Genomic DNA, 14,670 nt, shown 5'->3' with positions numbered 1-14,670 from the left:
CCTCATGCATTGACTCCTCCCATGACCTTCCCTTACTATCGCACAATGCCCGACTTGTGCAACCCCAAAGGCCGCGCACTCAAGTCCTCGTCCAGCACATGATAACCTCCCACCAGTCGTCAATAATTGCCGGAACTTTGGGGGCGGGCACTTTTGCGCTCACGATATCTTTGCAGGATAAGTGACTACGCACAGCGCTGCAGCATATCCATACTTGGTCCCGGACGTCGGCCCATCTGCGGGCCCATCCGCATCCAAGTGAGCGCCCAAAGATCTTCCAAATGCGGCGTCTGGGGGGTTTCCTGTCTTCTGGTGATGCGGATGCTCGATGTACACGGACACGTGGAACCCGATGAGGCCTCGTCACTCGCGTCCAGTCGCATGACCCAACAGCCGGTATGCCATTGGGCTATGCCACATCTTTGCTGGCCTAGAGTCTTTATCGCACCCCTCATATCGAGGGAGCCCACCTGCGACTTGCCGCCATCGGAGGACCACCATCCCCGGACTTCTGGCAGATGTAACGTTGATCTCCGTGTCGTGGGTGATTTCCTTTCCCGATATACGCGCTTCCCGCACGAGGCAAGGCACCTCACACCCTTGGCGATGGAGTGTCCGCCTGGACAAGGCCATGTAGATCGCCACTCCAGGTATCTATATACATCCTCGCTTCCCATGTCAGGCTTTGTGCCTCTGTCCTGATCATCACGCACGGCATCATCATGCCTAACCAAGGCAAACACGTATACCTAGTGCTGGTCGAGGGCATGTCCTCGTCCAGCGGGAAGCCCGGAACCTGTGTCGGGTAAACTGAGAACCCTAAGCCACCCGGGGTCCTCCCCGCCCATCTACTGGTACGAGCGCCTCAAGGCCGAGTACACGGGGCAGCATGCGGGCGAGACACTCCCCGCGGGGTGTGACCCTGCTCGCATGGCCAGAGCCGTCCCGACTCTGAACGAGACTGAGTCGGTCGAGACCCTCGAGGAACCCCTCGAAACCCAGAGAGATGACTACACTATTGAACAGAGGATGCTTGCGCGCGTGCGCGAACTTACCCAAGGCCACGAAGCATGCGAGATGGAGCAGGGCAAGTGGGCGTACCAGACCTGCAAGCGTGCTGGCTGGTCGCCCTTTGCGGAGGTGCGTGCCGTGACGCTGCCATACGATGACCCGAACGAGGCCTGCGAGAGTTTCCGAGCCTACGTGCCAGAGTACTTTTGGATCTGCGTGTGCACAATGGTCAACGAGTATCTCAGGCCTCGTGTTTGAATGAAAATAACTAACGCTGCACGCGCAGTCTTCTCCCCCCATATGCCTGGCATTTCTATCCCAGGCTCCGTCGTCCAGCTGCTGCTCGCCCCCTCGTCCCCAAGGCCCGTGGCATGGCCTGGCTCCTTCCGGACTGGGGCTTCCGTTTCTGCGGCAAGCGGTATACGCTCAACCCGGGCCCTTGGACGAGCAAGGAGCAGCGTTTCGCGACCATCATCTTCACGGGCGCCTCTAGTATCGGTAACTCCACCGGGTTCCTTGTGCTACGTATGTCTGTCTCTTTCAACAAGCGCGGGGCCACGTTTGGCTTTAATATCATACTCGCGCTAGCCAACTAGGTCTACGGTCTTGGTATGGCGGGCATCCTGCGCCGGCTGATTATATACCCTATTGAGGCTGTCTGGCCGTCTGACCTGCCTATGATAGCGCTGAATAGGACGCTTATCTACCAGGATAGCAAGCGCGAGACGGTATATAGTTAGAGGCTAGCGCGCTATAAGATGCTTATCGTGTGTAGCGCTATCTTCCTTGTCTACTACTAGATCCCTAATGAGTTCTTTGTCGGCCTCTGTCTCTTTGACTAGATGACCTAGATCACGCCTGATAACTCCCACCTCGCTACCGTAACGGGCTCGTACGGCGGCATGGGGTTCAACCCCCTCTCGAGCTGGGACCCCAACGTGTCGGGCGTCCAGACCATGAATTCGCCCTTCTTCGCGGAGCTGCAGCAATACCTCATTCGCGTCCTCTCGGTCCTTGTCATCCTCATCATGTACTACAGCAACGTGCTCGACGACATGCAGAGCATCGACGAGGGCGGGTACCTCGAGTACGGCCTGCCCTACTAAGCGATTGTGACGGGCGCCAACTTTGTCTACTACATCTTCTCGCTTGTGTACGCCTTCACCAAGTACTGGAGTCCCATCAAAAAAGGCATTTGCGGACATGGCCGTCAACACCTGGAGGCGGCACAGTGTCCACACGGGCTTCACGAGCGGCCAGTTGCGCCTGATGAGGAACTACAAGGAAGTCCCGGAATGGATTTACGGCATCATGATTGTGTTTGGCTTTGGCGTGTCAATCATCAGCCTCACAGCGTGGCCGACCCGGACGCCCTGTTGGTCCATCCTCGGCGACACCGGCATCGGCGCCCTCCTCGCCATCCCCCCGGGTCTGTATTGAGTCCATGGCCACCACGTCCTCTCTCGGGTGTGCTCAGCTGGGCAGGCAACAGCAACCTTACGTACGCAACGCTGGGCATCTGCATTAAATGGTCCTTCCAATTCTACCTCAAGCGACGCTACACGGCGTGGTGAGGCAAGTATGCGTCGCTGGACGAGGTGCCGGAGGGCGGGTTTGGGCTGGCCCCGGAGGACTATCCGAGAGGCGGGTGACTCTGGTGAGAGCACGTGGATTGGGCCTTGGCGTCTAGTCCAGAGTCTAGATTAATAAACATTTGCTCATAGTTGGCACGAGTCAAGCCCTCGAGCCGACGGGGGCCTTTGACAGGCGTGGAATGGACCGGGCGAATCATCTTACACCAAGACCTCGACCTGACGTAAAGCCTCCGGCCCTCCGTTCGACCATGGCAGCGTGACTATCGAACGCATAGTGCATACGCGCATACGGGTCAGGCTGCAGCACCCAAGCACACTTCCCCAGGGTTTCCCGCTGCTTAGATATTTCGGGCTGGCTCGGCGACCCTGAAGGCCGAGATGCCAATCCGCCCTGCTACTCGAGGGCCAGTGTGAGGTATATAGATATCGGAAAACACCACTGAGGCTACGAAACTTCACCACGGAACATCCTCTCCCCAAAGAGCAATGGCCAACGCCCGCATGGACCCCGAGCTACTCGCCCACCTGGGCGCCAACCCCCAACTCCTCAACGTCCCGCCAAAGCCTGACAAAGAGACAGCCGAGCAGTCCCGGGCTCGCTTCGGTGGCATTCTCAGCAATTTCATCAACCAGCAGAGCCCCGTCTCCCCCCTCATCGTCGAGAAGCGGCACACCATCCCGTCCTTTGACGGCGCCGCCATCACCGTTCACGAATTCACGCGGGCCAAGGACGCGCAAGAGCAGCACTCGATCGAGCGAGACCCCCAGCCCGCCTTCCTCTTCTTCCACGGCGGCGGCATGATCAGCTGCCCCGTCGACACCGTATACCGCCCTCGTATCGCCCACTTTGCGCTCGAGATGGGCGTCCGCGCCTTTGCCGTCGAGTACCGCCTCGCACCAGAACAACCCTTTCCCACACAGCCCGAGGACTGCTACGCCGCGACCCAGTGGCTCTCACACAATGCGGCCTCGCTCCGCATCGACCCCGCGCGCATCGGCGTCGCCGGCGACAGCGCAGGCGGCAACCTCGCTACCGTCGTCTCGCTCATGGCCAGGAGCAAACAGCTCCGTCCGCCGCTCGCGAAGCAGATGCTCATCTACCCCATGCTCGACGACCGGGCGCGCGAGAGGTTTTCCGAACTAAAGAGTGCCCGCGACCAGTCACAGATCAGCTTCCGCGACGACTTTGACCAGTTCTGGAACCACTACCTCGGCCATGGGCGACGCGGCGCGGAGGATATCTGCCCGTACGCGGCGCCCGGCCGCGCCGAGAGTTTGAGGGGTTTGCCCAGTGCGTACGTCGAGGTGGGCGCGCTGGATCCGTTTCGGGACGAGACGAGGGAGTATGCGACGCGGTTGGCGCGGAGTGATGTCGAGGTTGAATTGCATGTGTATGCGGGTGTGTCGCACGGCTTTGATATGGCCGGGCCCAAGATTGGCATTACGAGGAACGCGGAGGAGAACAGGCGGAGGGCTGTGCAGTCGATATGATGGGGGATCCAGAACAGAACAGGAGGGAGGTGGTTGTCCGCTGAGCACTACTTGATATCAGAATTGATTACTGCATCGGAAGAGTGTGCATTATAACCGGCTCAGTCAGGAGCGAGGCTTGGAAATACCACGGAATGGCACGACTTTGATATCGACATCTTCGCTGATCACGGCAGGCTGCAGTGCTGGGCTGACAGGAGGAGACTGCCGTGGGACCGACCTATCTGGTCCACAGACAGGCAAGGATTTGCGTATGTAGTATGTATCAAGAGGCTTGGTCGAAGCTGGGCAGTTTGCAATGATCAAGGAAAGGCGCTGAGAAGAGGCCGGTGTCATTCATTGGTGACGACTCGTCACATTGTCGCGGTCATGGACTGACTGGTGGGTATCGGATTTGCGTTCACGGCGTGACCCCTATCTCCGATCGTACCAAATACAAGTGCTTTGAGCTCACCAAGCAGCAGCCCGGAAATGGAACACCCTGTTAAGACCGTCGACATCCGTCAAGGGACGAGATGGTGTAAATAAATTGTGTTGTGAGAGGTATTTATATCAGACTGAAACCCCGACTCTCTTCAAGGCTACTTCATTCTCCGTCATTCGACCCCTCATCCATCCATCATGTCTACCCAACGCATCATCCTCATCACAGGCGCCAACGCTGGCATCGGTTTCTGCGCAGCCAAGGTCCTCTCCTCCTCCGGAGAGAACCACGTTCTGCTCGGCTCTCGCTCCGCCGAGAAGGGCCAGGCTGCCTTGGATGCCATCAAGGCCGAACAGCCATCAGCCTCCCTCAGCTTGTTCCATCTGGACGTCACATCGGACGACTCGGTCGCCGCCGCCGTGAAGACCGTGGAGCGCGACTACGGCAGACTCGATGTGCTCCTCAACAACGCCGGCATCGCTGATCATCTCCGTCTCAACGAGGGACGGAAAATCACCTCCCGGGAGGAATTCAACCACATCCTCAACACCAATGTCACCAGCGTCTATGCCCTCACATGTGCCATGGAGCCTCTGCTGAAAAAGGGGCGCGACCCCTTGGTCCTCAACGTCACCTCCACCCTGGGTTCGGTCGCCCTGCGTGCCGACCACGATAACCCCGCGGCGACCGTCCTGTACGACGCTTACCGCGCCAGTAAAGCGGCCTTGAACATGATCGCCATGCAACTCCGGTGGGAGTACCGCGACTGGGCACGCGTCTGTGTGCTTTGCCCCGGGTTCGTGGTAAGCAACCTTTCGGGCGCAGAGGATATCGAGTACAGGAAGCAGAATGGCGCAGGGGACCCGGTGGACAGCGCGAGGGCGATGGAGCGGATCGTCCGAGGGGAAAGAGATGCCGAGATGGGCTGTCTCATGAATGCGCACGGGGGCTCCACCCCGTGGTAGATGCCATTGACACAAGCGATATCTAGATCGAATCTTGCCACAACAGCAGAACCCCCAAAAAATACAAAGACATGTAGAGAGTACCATCAGTTGCCATGGTCGTTGGTGACCGTCTCCCAGCCGCCGTCGTCGTCTGTCCTTATGACGCGGAGAATGGCCTTGGCCACCTCCTTGCCGTCGTGCTCCAGGTGCGCCGTCTCCTTGGCCCGGTTGGCGTGTTCGCGATCCTGGATCCCACCGGCCTCCTCGCGCATGGCAATTTGTCGCTTCACCATGTCCTCGTCAAAGCCAACGTGTGCCTGGGTCGTGAAGAGCCTGTTTCGGATGTACAGCCCTTGCACCTTTGTGTGCGAGGACGTGCCCCAGCATTCGACCTGAGCGTCCTTGTCCAGCAGACCGCCGGCCGAGTCTCGGGTCGGCGGCGCGACCACTTGATCCTGGTGCATCTGGTGCAGGTGCACCTCTGGCGCCTGCGTGCGGAAAAGTCGCTGGCCGGTGGGCGTGAGGGTGATGCTTGAGTGACCCAGCTCCCAATCTCCCTTGGGCGACGGGCCGACCTCCGCGCCCAGCATGCGCGCCAGCAGCTGGTGGCCGAAGCACACGCCCGTAAAGGTGAAGCCGGGTTTCTTTGTCCACAGTTCTTTGAGCAGTGCCAGGAGGTCCTGGATCCACTGGTTGTCGCCATGGGCGTCGTACATGCTGCCCGTGATGAGAAGACCGTCGAAGCCGTCAAAGTCCTGGAACTTGGGCATCTGGCCGCCTTGCTCCGTCACGACAAAGACCTGGTCCGTCTCCACGCCTAGAGGTGGGTGGTGCGCTTTCCCGGCATCGGAGAAGTGTCTGTGTACAATCTCGCCAAAGGAGCCCTTCTCGGACTGGGTGTCTGGGTGCGGCTTGTCTGTCTCCAGGACCATGAGGCGGACGATGTCGCTGGTGATGGTGGGTTTGTATCGGTGCAACATGCTGGCGTTTGGTCTGGATGTCGAGGTAAAGGTGAAGACGGGCTTGATTTGGGGTGAGCGGATGGGAGAGGCTGGCAGTGCTGAGAGGAAGGGGCGGGTCTTGAAGGTCCTGAACATCTTTCCTCTTGGGGTTGAGTTTTACCAACGGGTAGGGGCTTTTAATTATACGCGCGTCCACTGATGCATGTTTGCGGAGGCAGAAGGAGCGCCCCAGCCCTTTGGAGAATGGGGTTTAGTAGCCAGACGTGAGAAGCTGTTCGTCTCATATGGGCATTGACGTCAGTTGCGATGACGAGTAGACCATGGGAGGATCCGCTGTTTACTGTTTGCCATTACATGAGGAGTTGAACAGGACGAATCCTCGGTCTGCCGGGTTCAGGCCGCAGGGTCCAGCCCCGTTCCACCCACCCACCCACCCCACAAAGAAGCTTACAAGTGGCAGTTGCGACTCGTCGCTGCACGTTCCTGAGTTTGCCAAGAAATGTTACGTACATGTCAGGGTGCATCTTGGGATTCTTGTTCTTGGGACATCCCAGTGTCAATTGTCCGGGGAAGATGCAGAGAGAAATCGATTTCGATAGGCATCGAATTGAGGCTGAAATTTTCAGCTGCGGTGGAGCCGTGTCGATCAGCACTGACAGGCGCCAATCACAAGACGAAAGGTACGAACCTGCTTGAGCGGAGCTTCTACTCCTCTACACGATCATCCCTCCTCATCGCTCAATCATCATCGAACGCGCTGATCTCGCTTTGTCTGCAGAACGTCTCAAGGTCATTTTCAGAAGCCGAGCTACGTACTATGACCGTATCTCACACCACCGGAGGTTGTATTCCACTCCCCAGGTAGAACAGTGCTCAGGCGCATTTGACATGAAGAATTTCGTTAGCCGGCTGTTCAGCAGCGCCCAATGCAACAGGCATCGCATCGTTCAAGGCGGTAGAGACGGTGCCCTCCAAATTTCGATAGTCAAGCAATCCGTTTTTGATTCCCCAGGTTCGCAGATAGGTTTGTCTTCTGGGACTGGGAGCATTTGATTTGACGCCCAAGGTGACTATTAGACGCTTTTGAGTGGCAAATGACGAAGACGAATGTCCCAATTCAAGCTGTCCCTCTGCACGCACAATGGTAAATCCTCTCATTACAACAAAGTCAATTCTCATCTTGGCATCAAGCCGTCGCCCTCTTCCTCATCCTGAGAGTTGCCTTCATCGGCGGAATACGGTTCATTCCGAACCACACATTACGCGGTCGACTCTCCTGGTGCTCAATGTCGTAGTTGAGCAGCAGGTAGGCCAGCATCATCTTAATCTCATTCGATGCAAAGAATCGGCCAGGGCACGCATTCCGGCCCAGTCCCCATCCCAGAAAATCCGTGCTGGCCGTGGGAAACGCGTTGCGCGCGCTCTTGACGTAGCCCTCCGTCTCGCTGACACGCGCCTCGTAGAACCGCAAGGGCTTGTACATCTTGGGATCGGTGTAGACCGCGCTATCCTGGAGCACCGAGTACGCGGGGACGCAGACGGAGTTGCCCTGACGGACATGCACGCCACTCGGGAAGGTGACGCCGTCTTGGGCCACGACCTTGCGCATGAGGCCGAGGCCCACGAATGAGTTCTTGCGTTGACTCTCGCGCATGGCCGAGTCGAGCTTCTCCAGCTGTGCTAGGCCGCGCTTTGACCACTGTCCGTCATGCTCATTGAGCATGTTCGCAGCCTCTTCTCTCAACTCTTCGATGATTTCAGGAGGCGCCGATGCCAGGTCCAGGAGCACGTGCGTCATAGCAAAGGTAGACGTGTGGATAGCGGCAAAGTTAAGCAGCAGGACACGCTGCGCCAGGGCGCTGACCTGCCAGTTCTTGGGGTTGCCAATCGCCTTGGCCTGTTCGATGGACCACTGTAGGAAGTCATTGTGGCGCGGTGCGTCGCTTTTCTCGGACGCGTGGACATCTTGTCGCAGACCACACTGCTGCAGACGAGTCTCGATCGCGGGGGCCAACAACTTCTCGAATTTTCGCGTGTGTATGCGGTTCGGTAGTGTGATAAGTGGCGCAACGAGGGGCTTTGCGAATCCAGGGAAACACCTCAGGAGCATTGACGAGAGGGGCATGTCCTGAGCAAACGCGACGCCCATGTCCAGCACCTTTTGGTCGCGACAGAGCGGGAACCCCACGAGTGCGCGATTCGTGACGCCGCTGAGGACTTGCTGCATACTATCGTAGACCCCAATCTCTTTGAAATCCGGGTCGGTGCCCAAGTGCCGGTCAAAACAGTACTCAATCTCCTCCGCCAAGCCGGGCACTAGATTGGCGATTTCCTTGGTCAACCTGCCGACGATGATGTTGGTATGAATCGGGTCGTGTGTCAGCGAGGGATCCATCGTCGTGTAGTCGGTCTGCAGGGAGTCCTGCGCCTGGTCGTGCATGTTGAGCACATTGTCAGGCTGGTCCGCGAGAAACTTTGTGTCCGACTGGGGAAGCAGCACAATGTTGCCGCTGTCGAGAAGGGGAAGGATGGTGGCCTGCTTCGGGTACTGGGCGTAGGACGAGCTGAGCGCTGCTTTCATGTCCTTGAAATTCCGCAGCCTGGCCTGCCACATGGGAGACCAGTCCCCTTGACGCGCGCCGACGATGGGCAAGTCTGGCAGCGCGGACGGTTGGAAGAAGAGTCGGTATACCGCCCAAACCGCGAGGAGCAGCAGTGGCCCGGCAATGGCTGGCCTTGACACCGCCTCCATCATGGACGTCGTCCAGCTAGAAGATGACATGTCGACCATGGTGTGCGGGGCGTCTTTGGCCTGCTTGCAACATTCAGATATAAACAAGGAGAAGAGCGCGGACCCTCCATGAAAACGATGGGTGGTGTTGTCAATTATATGGCACTGAACATCGGAGCTACAGACGGCGGCCGCCGCAGCCGTCAGCGCCACTGTCCAGTCACTTCAGTGCCGGGACATTTCTGTCGTCGATCTGTGGGGTAGCGAACCCCCTATTTCGGCAAAGATTCATCCCGCTGTGGCTGTCTCACCTCAGCATGCTGCCTCTTTTTGGTCGGTGGGTGGCATCTGATGCGCAGTCATCAACGTGGCTTATGCGGAGTAGTGAGAGGGTGCTTGCAATGCATGTGCTCGCCTGTCGTGTCCCCGAGACCTCATGATGCTGTATTTCCTACTTCCAGTCGTAGCAACATGGAGAGAGAGCACTCTAGACTTGCTTCGATGTTGCGCGTCGTGAGTCGTGCCTGGTCGCGCCGTCTTAGCGTGCGTCTTAGTGCCGGCTCTGGCTTGGGCCGGTGGTGGCACCGGACAGCAGCAGAGTCTTCTCTGTCTTTGGCGAGTCTTCGGGTGAGTATGCCTGGACGGAAACCAGTGACTGTATTGGGCGGATGAAAACCTTCAGCCCCTGAGCTGAGTGTCATTTGAGTCTGAGACTTGCAATTTGCAAGGTGAGCGTGCTGAATCTGGATTGCCGCTGCGGCAGATCCTGGACGGTAGCAAAGCTAAGCCCAATTGTGGTACATGCCTGGAGGGGCTTAAACGTTTCCCGCGATAGCTGCATACCCCGATAGACAAAAGCTCAAATATAACAACGGCCCATGGTCCTTTCATGTCATATACCTCAATAGTATCTCGGCTCTTGTGGTGTCGACTTTTAGGCCGTGAAGGTTTGTTCCCTCCAGCCCTGCGTCATGGCGGCTGCAAGGCACAAGGTGCGCCTATTACTAAACCGTCAAGCCCAGTCGGCTGGTTTCCAACGTCTTGCCAATTCTAGGACCTATAAGGGGGATTTGAATTGGCGGCAAAGACATATCTACTGTTGGCTGCTACGATCTCCAATATCCTTCGACTTTCAGGGGTTCAATGCAGCAGAGACAACCTTACTATTCAACGCTGGTGTAGCCTCGGACGCACTTTACATTTGCTCTTCGTTTACCACAGACAACACGGAGTAGAATGTGCAGTGATCTGGTAAATCGGGCCACCGACGTGACTTTGGGTCTCCTCCAAGCGGAGCCATAACTGTGCCCCCGTTGTGCATACATAGTGTTCGATCCTTGAGCGCAAGCCAAAGACTTCCAAATACATCGGACAGCAGTACACACAGACGCAGCTTTTCTCGACCCCAATTTAAATATATAAACGGGTCTCCTGTGGCTCAATTCCCGCTATCATCTCATTGTACTCCGTCCGCGCAAGGGACACGACCGTAGTGACGAGTAGCACTCGGAAATGTGTATGTGGACTTCTTGGTAGCTAAATATGAGAACCAAGCATGCAAAAAGCTTAGACTATCCCCCGACTCCACTTCATGTTCATGCTGTACGAATAAGAAATGCACCCAGACAGGAGCTCGCCCTCCCTCACCCCTTGTGCTCCCCCTTGGCCATATACTCTTCATACTGCAAATCAGGCTGTCCCTCCCAGTACAGCGTCTCCGCATCACTCGAGTTGTCAAACGTATAACGGGCACTCTCCTCTGCGATGAGGATCTTGGGCAACCCGTTCGCCGCCGCTGCCTCGGCAAGCAACTGCACCTGACAAGCCCTCTCTAGCAGCGTCATGAGGAAGCACGCCTCCTCGACTGTGGAGCCCACCGTCAACAACCCGTGGTTTTGCATGATCATGGCTTTTCCACGCGGACCCAGCGCCGCTGCCACGCGCCGGCCCTCCTCCTCGTTGAGGACCACGCCGCCAAAGTCCTTGTAGACGGCCTGGGCGTCACCATAGAGATACGCGGCGTCCTGCGTGAGCATCTCGACCGGGCGACCAAAGGCGCTCCACGCCATGCCGTGGGGGCTGTGTGTGTGGGCGGCGACGGTCACGTCGGGTCGTGCCTTGTGCACGGCACTGTGGATGAGGAAGCCGGCGGCGTTGGCTGGTCTGCTCATGTTGCCCCCGACGGGCACGCCGCTATAGTCCACGAGAATCATATCACTCGCCTTGAGCAGGCCAAAGTGAACAGCAAGGGGATTCTAGTGGTCTTTGTTAGCGTCGTTTGAGCTTCAGGGCACGTGAGACGTGCAGTCCAAAAAGTATGCGGGTTCTCCGGGTCGCGGACGGAGATGTGACCTGCCATGCCATCTGTGTAGTCCTTGCGTGCGAAGCAGCGAAAGGCAAGGGCCATCTGCTCAAGGAGCCATTGTCTCTGGGCAGCAAAGGTAGGATGCTTCGGGATGCCAGGCAGAGGTGTTCCTTGGCAGTTTAGCTCCAAGGGGGTCTTTTTGACCTGCCCTTGGCCCTGGCTGTCGGCCTGCGCCGCTGTCTGCGTCGTTTGCACCGAATACATGTTGGCCAGTGAGTGGGAAGAGGTGAAAAAGATACTCAAAGGCATGTCCGAGTCGGATCAAACCCGATAGCGCAGTTCGGCTCTCGGACTCTCCGCCCCCGCGTCGCGTGCCAAGGCCGATGAGGCGTCATAAGCTCCATCTTGCGCGGAGTCCTAGCAGACCAATAACGTGTTACTCTTTTGTTCCGGGAGCTGAACTTGGCGTGCAGTTCCACGTGTTTTCCAGAGGCGTCTATTCATGTATATGCGTGCAATGGCTTCATCTTGGGCATATGTACTACAGTAGTACATGGTGCTTGTTAAGAATCCTGTGACTGTCGGCATCAGCCACCTCCGCGGAGATCCACGCACATTCGCCCGAAGGCTTGTCTTCATGTTTGCGGGTGTTGCGGGGATTACGGAATGAAGATGCATCCTGTGCTGCAAGAGCAATACGCGCTTGGTCTTGTGACACTGTCTGTGTCACTAGAATTACACATCACACTGAAAGGTGAGCCCGTTTCGTACGGCAATATTTCAGTCGCAATGATGTGCTGCCAAACTTGAAAAAATTGGACGTGACGACATATGAACAGCGCGGGCATCACAAGACGAATCAAGGAACTCTATTGAGCCGATTAAAGTTGTATATCATTGTCATCATCCGATGCTAAATAATGATGTGTATATCCGCTTTTCCAAAACGCCTTGCCAATAGTATAGCAACCCAGTGATCAAACGCTTGTTGAGGGTATCATTAATTCCACAATTCGCTTTTGCAATCCCAACTATGTAGTTCAAGCAGACCCAGACGGCCGCCGGGAGGGCGGTGCCCCGTTGATCCGCGCGCCCTCTAGGCACTGCAAATCTTCGTACTCGGTGATCGGCACATCCTCGTAGTCAATCGGCTGGAGGTAGCTCGGGGGGCTGGGAGGCACATCCTGGTAGGTGGGAGGACTCTCCTCGTCCCAGCTGATGCCCATACCCGGGTGGTCGGTCAGGACGACGTTGAAGCTCATGCGCAGGATGCGGCCTGTGCCGGTGTGTGCAGAGTGGTCGGGCCTGCCCTCTGGGGCATACTCCTTGGACACCACGAGCTCGAGACAGAGGGTGTGGCTCGTCTCCGTGCCGTCCGCGGTCTTGCCGTCGCAGGCGTATTTCAGGTGACCTGCCTTGGAGCGACGCTGGGTGATGGTGTAGTCGAACTCGAAGTCGACGGAGCCGTCCGTGCCGGAGAAGTCGGACTTCCATCCGTCGTGCATGTGCTTCTCGCCCAAGAGGCGAACCTGCTGGCGGTGCAGGCCCTTGGCGCCGGCGTTGGTCTCGGCCTCGGGCGCGAGAAGCGCTTGATGTTTCCGGCACGCAGGGGCGACGGTCTTGGTGTGCTCCTCGAGCTTCCAGGAGACCTTCTTGAGTCGCCAGATGTCGAGCGTCCTTGTCTTCTCGTTGAGGGACATGAGGCCATCAAGCTTGAGGGTGACGTTATTGCAGCCGGTGGGGTGGATGGTGGTTTGATAGTGCGCGCTGGCCTTGATGTTGGTCGGTGGGAAGAGGCGCACAGAGTGGTGCGGGAGCTCTGCCTGGCGGATCGAGCGCTTGACTTCAATGGGGCGCGCGAATTTGATAGTCTTGGGCGACTGGCTCGGTAGGCATTCGGGTGTGACGCGGATGTCGGACTTGAGCTCGTAGGCGACAGTCATGAGGCTGGAGCAGGACGAGGCGGGGAGGTGGCCATCGACAAGCATGGAAAAGGGGAAGAGGTGTCGTCCGCGGTGGATCGTCAGGGGCGTTGAGGCGAGGAAGTTCCATCGCTTGATCTCCGTAACTTGGCTGGCGCAGTCGTTGCAGTGGCTCTGAAAGGGCCGCTTGTGGGTGACGCGCAGGTTGAGGGCGGCGCCAAAGGCTTCCAGCTCGATGCTGTCCTCCTTGACGTCGACAACAAATTGACCCGACAGCAGCGCGCCGGTGCTATCCTCGGCGTTCCCGTGCAGCACAATAGGCGGGCTCTCGAGCTCGCACTCGAGGCTCAGTGCTGAGCACTGTTGCTCCTTCTTGCCAAAGGGGAAAGACAGGCGCTTGTTGGCCTTGGCAACGGCGTCGGCCAAGTCGGGCATCTTCTTTGCGTGGTGCGAGGAGTGGCGTTGGTCGTGATCGCCCTCACCGTCTGACACGTCCGGGCTGGCATGTAGCGAGCGGTTGTGCTTCTTCGGGTGTGTGGAGTGGCCCGAAGGGTGGCGCAAGAAGCCAGGGAGGATGAGGCCGGGCATTGTGACTGCGACGCTTCACTTCCTTCCTCTTTGAAAAGGTATGAAAACCAAACTCTACTGAGAATGAAGGAGCGGCTAGCCGCTGGTTCTTGTAAACTGAACACTCCGTGGAAATCCCAGCTTCGCAGTTTGCGGGGTAATTAAATATTGATGAATGTCTGGCGTGATCTCTTGACTAGGGTGATTTTCCGGGGTACTTTTTTGGAATCCCCAGTGAAAAGGACCTCGTGATCGCACAAAGTCGATGTGGTGCGTGGTCGGTACGTACTTCCGGCGGGGTATTTCCTGCAGGTGTAGCTGGCACTAGTGAAGTCACCGTGACCGGAATGAGCTCATCGGCGACCTTGGATGAGTGAGGGAGGGAGGCCAGGGTAGTCTGGAACGGCTGCTGGCTTGTGGTCGTGGCGTGCGCCCTTGGGGCTGGATCCTTCGAATAGAGGCCCGCTGCGGGATGATGTCGTTGGCGCAACTGAGATGCTGTCTTTCAGTCTTTGTCTCCAGACCGTCTTTTGATCAAAGGTCGTTCCAGAATCCACTGAATCGTGATCCCGATGCTGATGCTGATGACGAAGTGTAGTGTAAGTGCCGGCTGATGGGGCTCTTGTGAAGGTATGTGTGTAACTGCAGCTTGATGATGTTGCTTCTGACAAGGATTCAACAGCCCGTGGGATGAATGGTTGCCCTGGAATTGGTC

The 14,670-nt window shown here is 57.4% G+C and overlaps 8 protein-coding genes across 8 annotated transcripts; 4 read left to right on the top strand and 4 right to left on the bottom strand.

Moving 5' to 3' along the window:
- Positions 1–381: 381 nt before the first annotated feature.
- J7T54_005803 (uncharacterized protein) lies at positions 382–2,117 on the top strand (the record flags this gene model as incomplete). Its single annotated transcript, XM_051508343.1, has 5 exons — positions 382–396; positions 754–1,247; positions 1,298–1,536; positions 1,696–1,739; positions 1,863–2,117. 5 exons carry the CDS (start codon positions 382–384, stop codon positions 2,115–2,117), a joined length of 1,047 nt encoding a protein of 348 aa, XP_051360629.1.
- A 97-nt stretch (positions 2,118–2,214) lies between these two features.
- Positions 2,215–2,451, top strand: J7T54_005802 (uncharacterized protein; the record flags this gene model as incomplete). Its single annotated transcript, XM_051508342.1, has 1 exon — positions 2,215–2,451. One exon carries the CDS (start codon positions 2,215–2,217, stop codon positions 2,449–2,451), a length of 237 nt encoding a protein of 78 aa, XP_051360628.1.
- Positions 2,452–3,092: 641 nt separating this feature from the next.
- Positions 3,093–4,097, top strand: J7T54_005801 (uncharacterized protein; the record flags this gene model as incomplete). The annotated part of the gene is made up of 1 exon (XM_051508341.1): positions 3,093–4,097. One exon carries the CDS (start codon positions 3,093–3,095, stop codon positions 4,095–4,097), a length of 1,005 nt encoding a protein of 334 aa, XP_051360627.1.
- A 621-nt stretch (positions 4,098–4,718) lies between these two features.
- On the top strand, positions 4,719–5,486 carry J7T54_005800 (uncharacterized protein; the record flags this gene model as incomplete). Its single annotated transcript, XM_051508340.1, has 1 exon — positions 4,719–5,486. The coding sequence occupies one exon, from the start codon at positions 4,719–4,721 to the stop codon at positions 5,484–5,486; it is 768 nt and encodes a 255-aa protein (XP_051360626.1).
- Positions 5,487–5,572: 86 nt separating this feature from the next.
- J7T54_005799 (uncharacterized protein) lies at positions 5,573–6,565 on the bottom strand (the record flags this gene model as incomplete). Its single annotated transcript, XM_051508339.1, has 1 exon — positions 5,573–6,565. The coding sequence occupies one exon, from the start codon at positions 6,563–6,565 to the stop codon at positions 5,573–5,575; it is 993 nt and encodes a 330-aa protein (XP_051360625.1).
- Positions 6,566–7,616: 1,051 nt separating this feature from the next.
- J7T54_005798 (uncharacterized protein) lies at positions 7,617–9,221 on the bottom strand (the record flags this gene model as incomplete). The annotated part of the gene is made up of 1 exon (XM_051508338.1): positions 7,617–9,221. One exon carries the CDS (start codon positions 9,219–9,221, stop codon positions 7,617–7,619), a length of 1,605 nt encoding a protein of 534 aa, XP_051360624.1.
- Positions 9,222–10,804: 1,583 nt separating this feature from the next.
- J7T54_005797 (uncharacterized protein) lies at positions 10,805–11,730 on the bottom strand (the record flags this gene model as incomplete). The annotated part of the gene is made up of 2 exons (XM_051508337.1): positions 10,805–11,416; positions 11,503–11,730. The coding sequence occupies 2 exons, from the start codon at positions 11,728–11,730 to the stop codon at positions 10,805–10,807; spliced, it is 840 nt and encodes a 279-aa protein (XP_051360623.1).
- A 776-nt stretch (positions 11,731–12,506) lies between these two features.
- Positions 12,507–13,976, bottom strand: J7T54_005796 (uncharacterized protein; the record flags this gene model as incomplete). The annotated part of the gene is made up of 1 exon (XM_051508336.1): positions 12,507–13,976. One exon carries the CDS (start codon positions 13,974–13,976, stop codon positions 12,507–12,509), a length of 1,470 nt encoding a protein of 489 aa, XP_051360622.1.
- Positions 13,977–14,670: the final 694 nt, after the last annotated feature.

The sequence above is a fragment of the Emericellopsis cladophorae genome, assembly GCF_022114955.1.
Source record: "Emericellopsis cladophorae strain MUM 19.33 chromosome Unknown NODE_42_length_200762_cov_115_829016, whole genome shotgun sequence".
Lineage (NCBI taxonomy): Eukaryota > Fungi > Ascomycota > Sordariomycetes > Hypocreales > Bionectriaceae > Emericellopsis > Emericellopsis cladophorae.
This window is presented reverse-complemented; position numbering and strand designations above follow the sequence as displayed.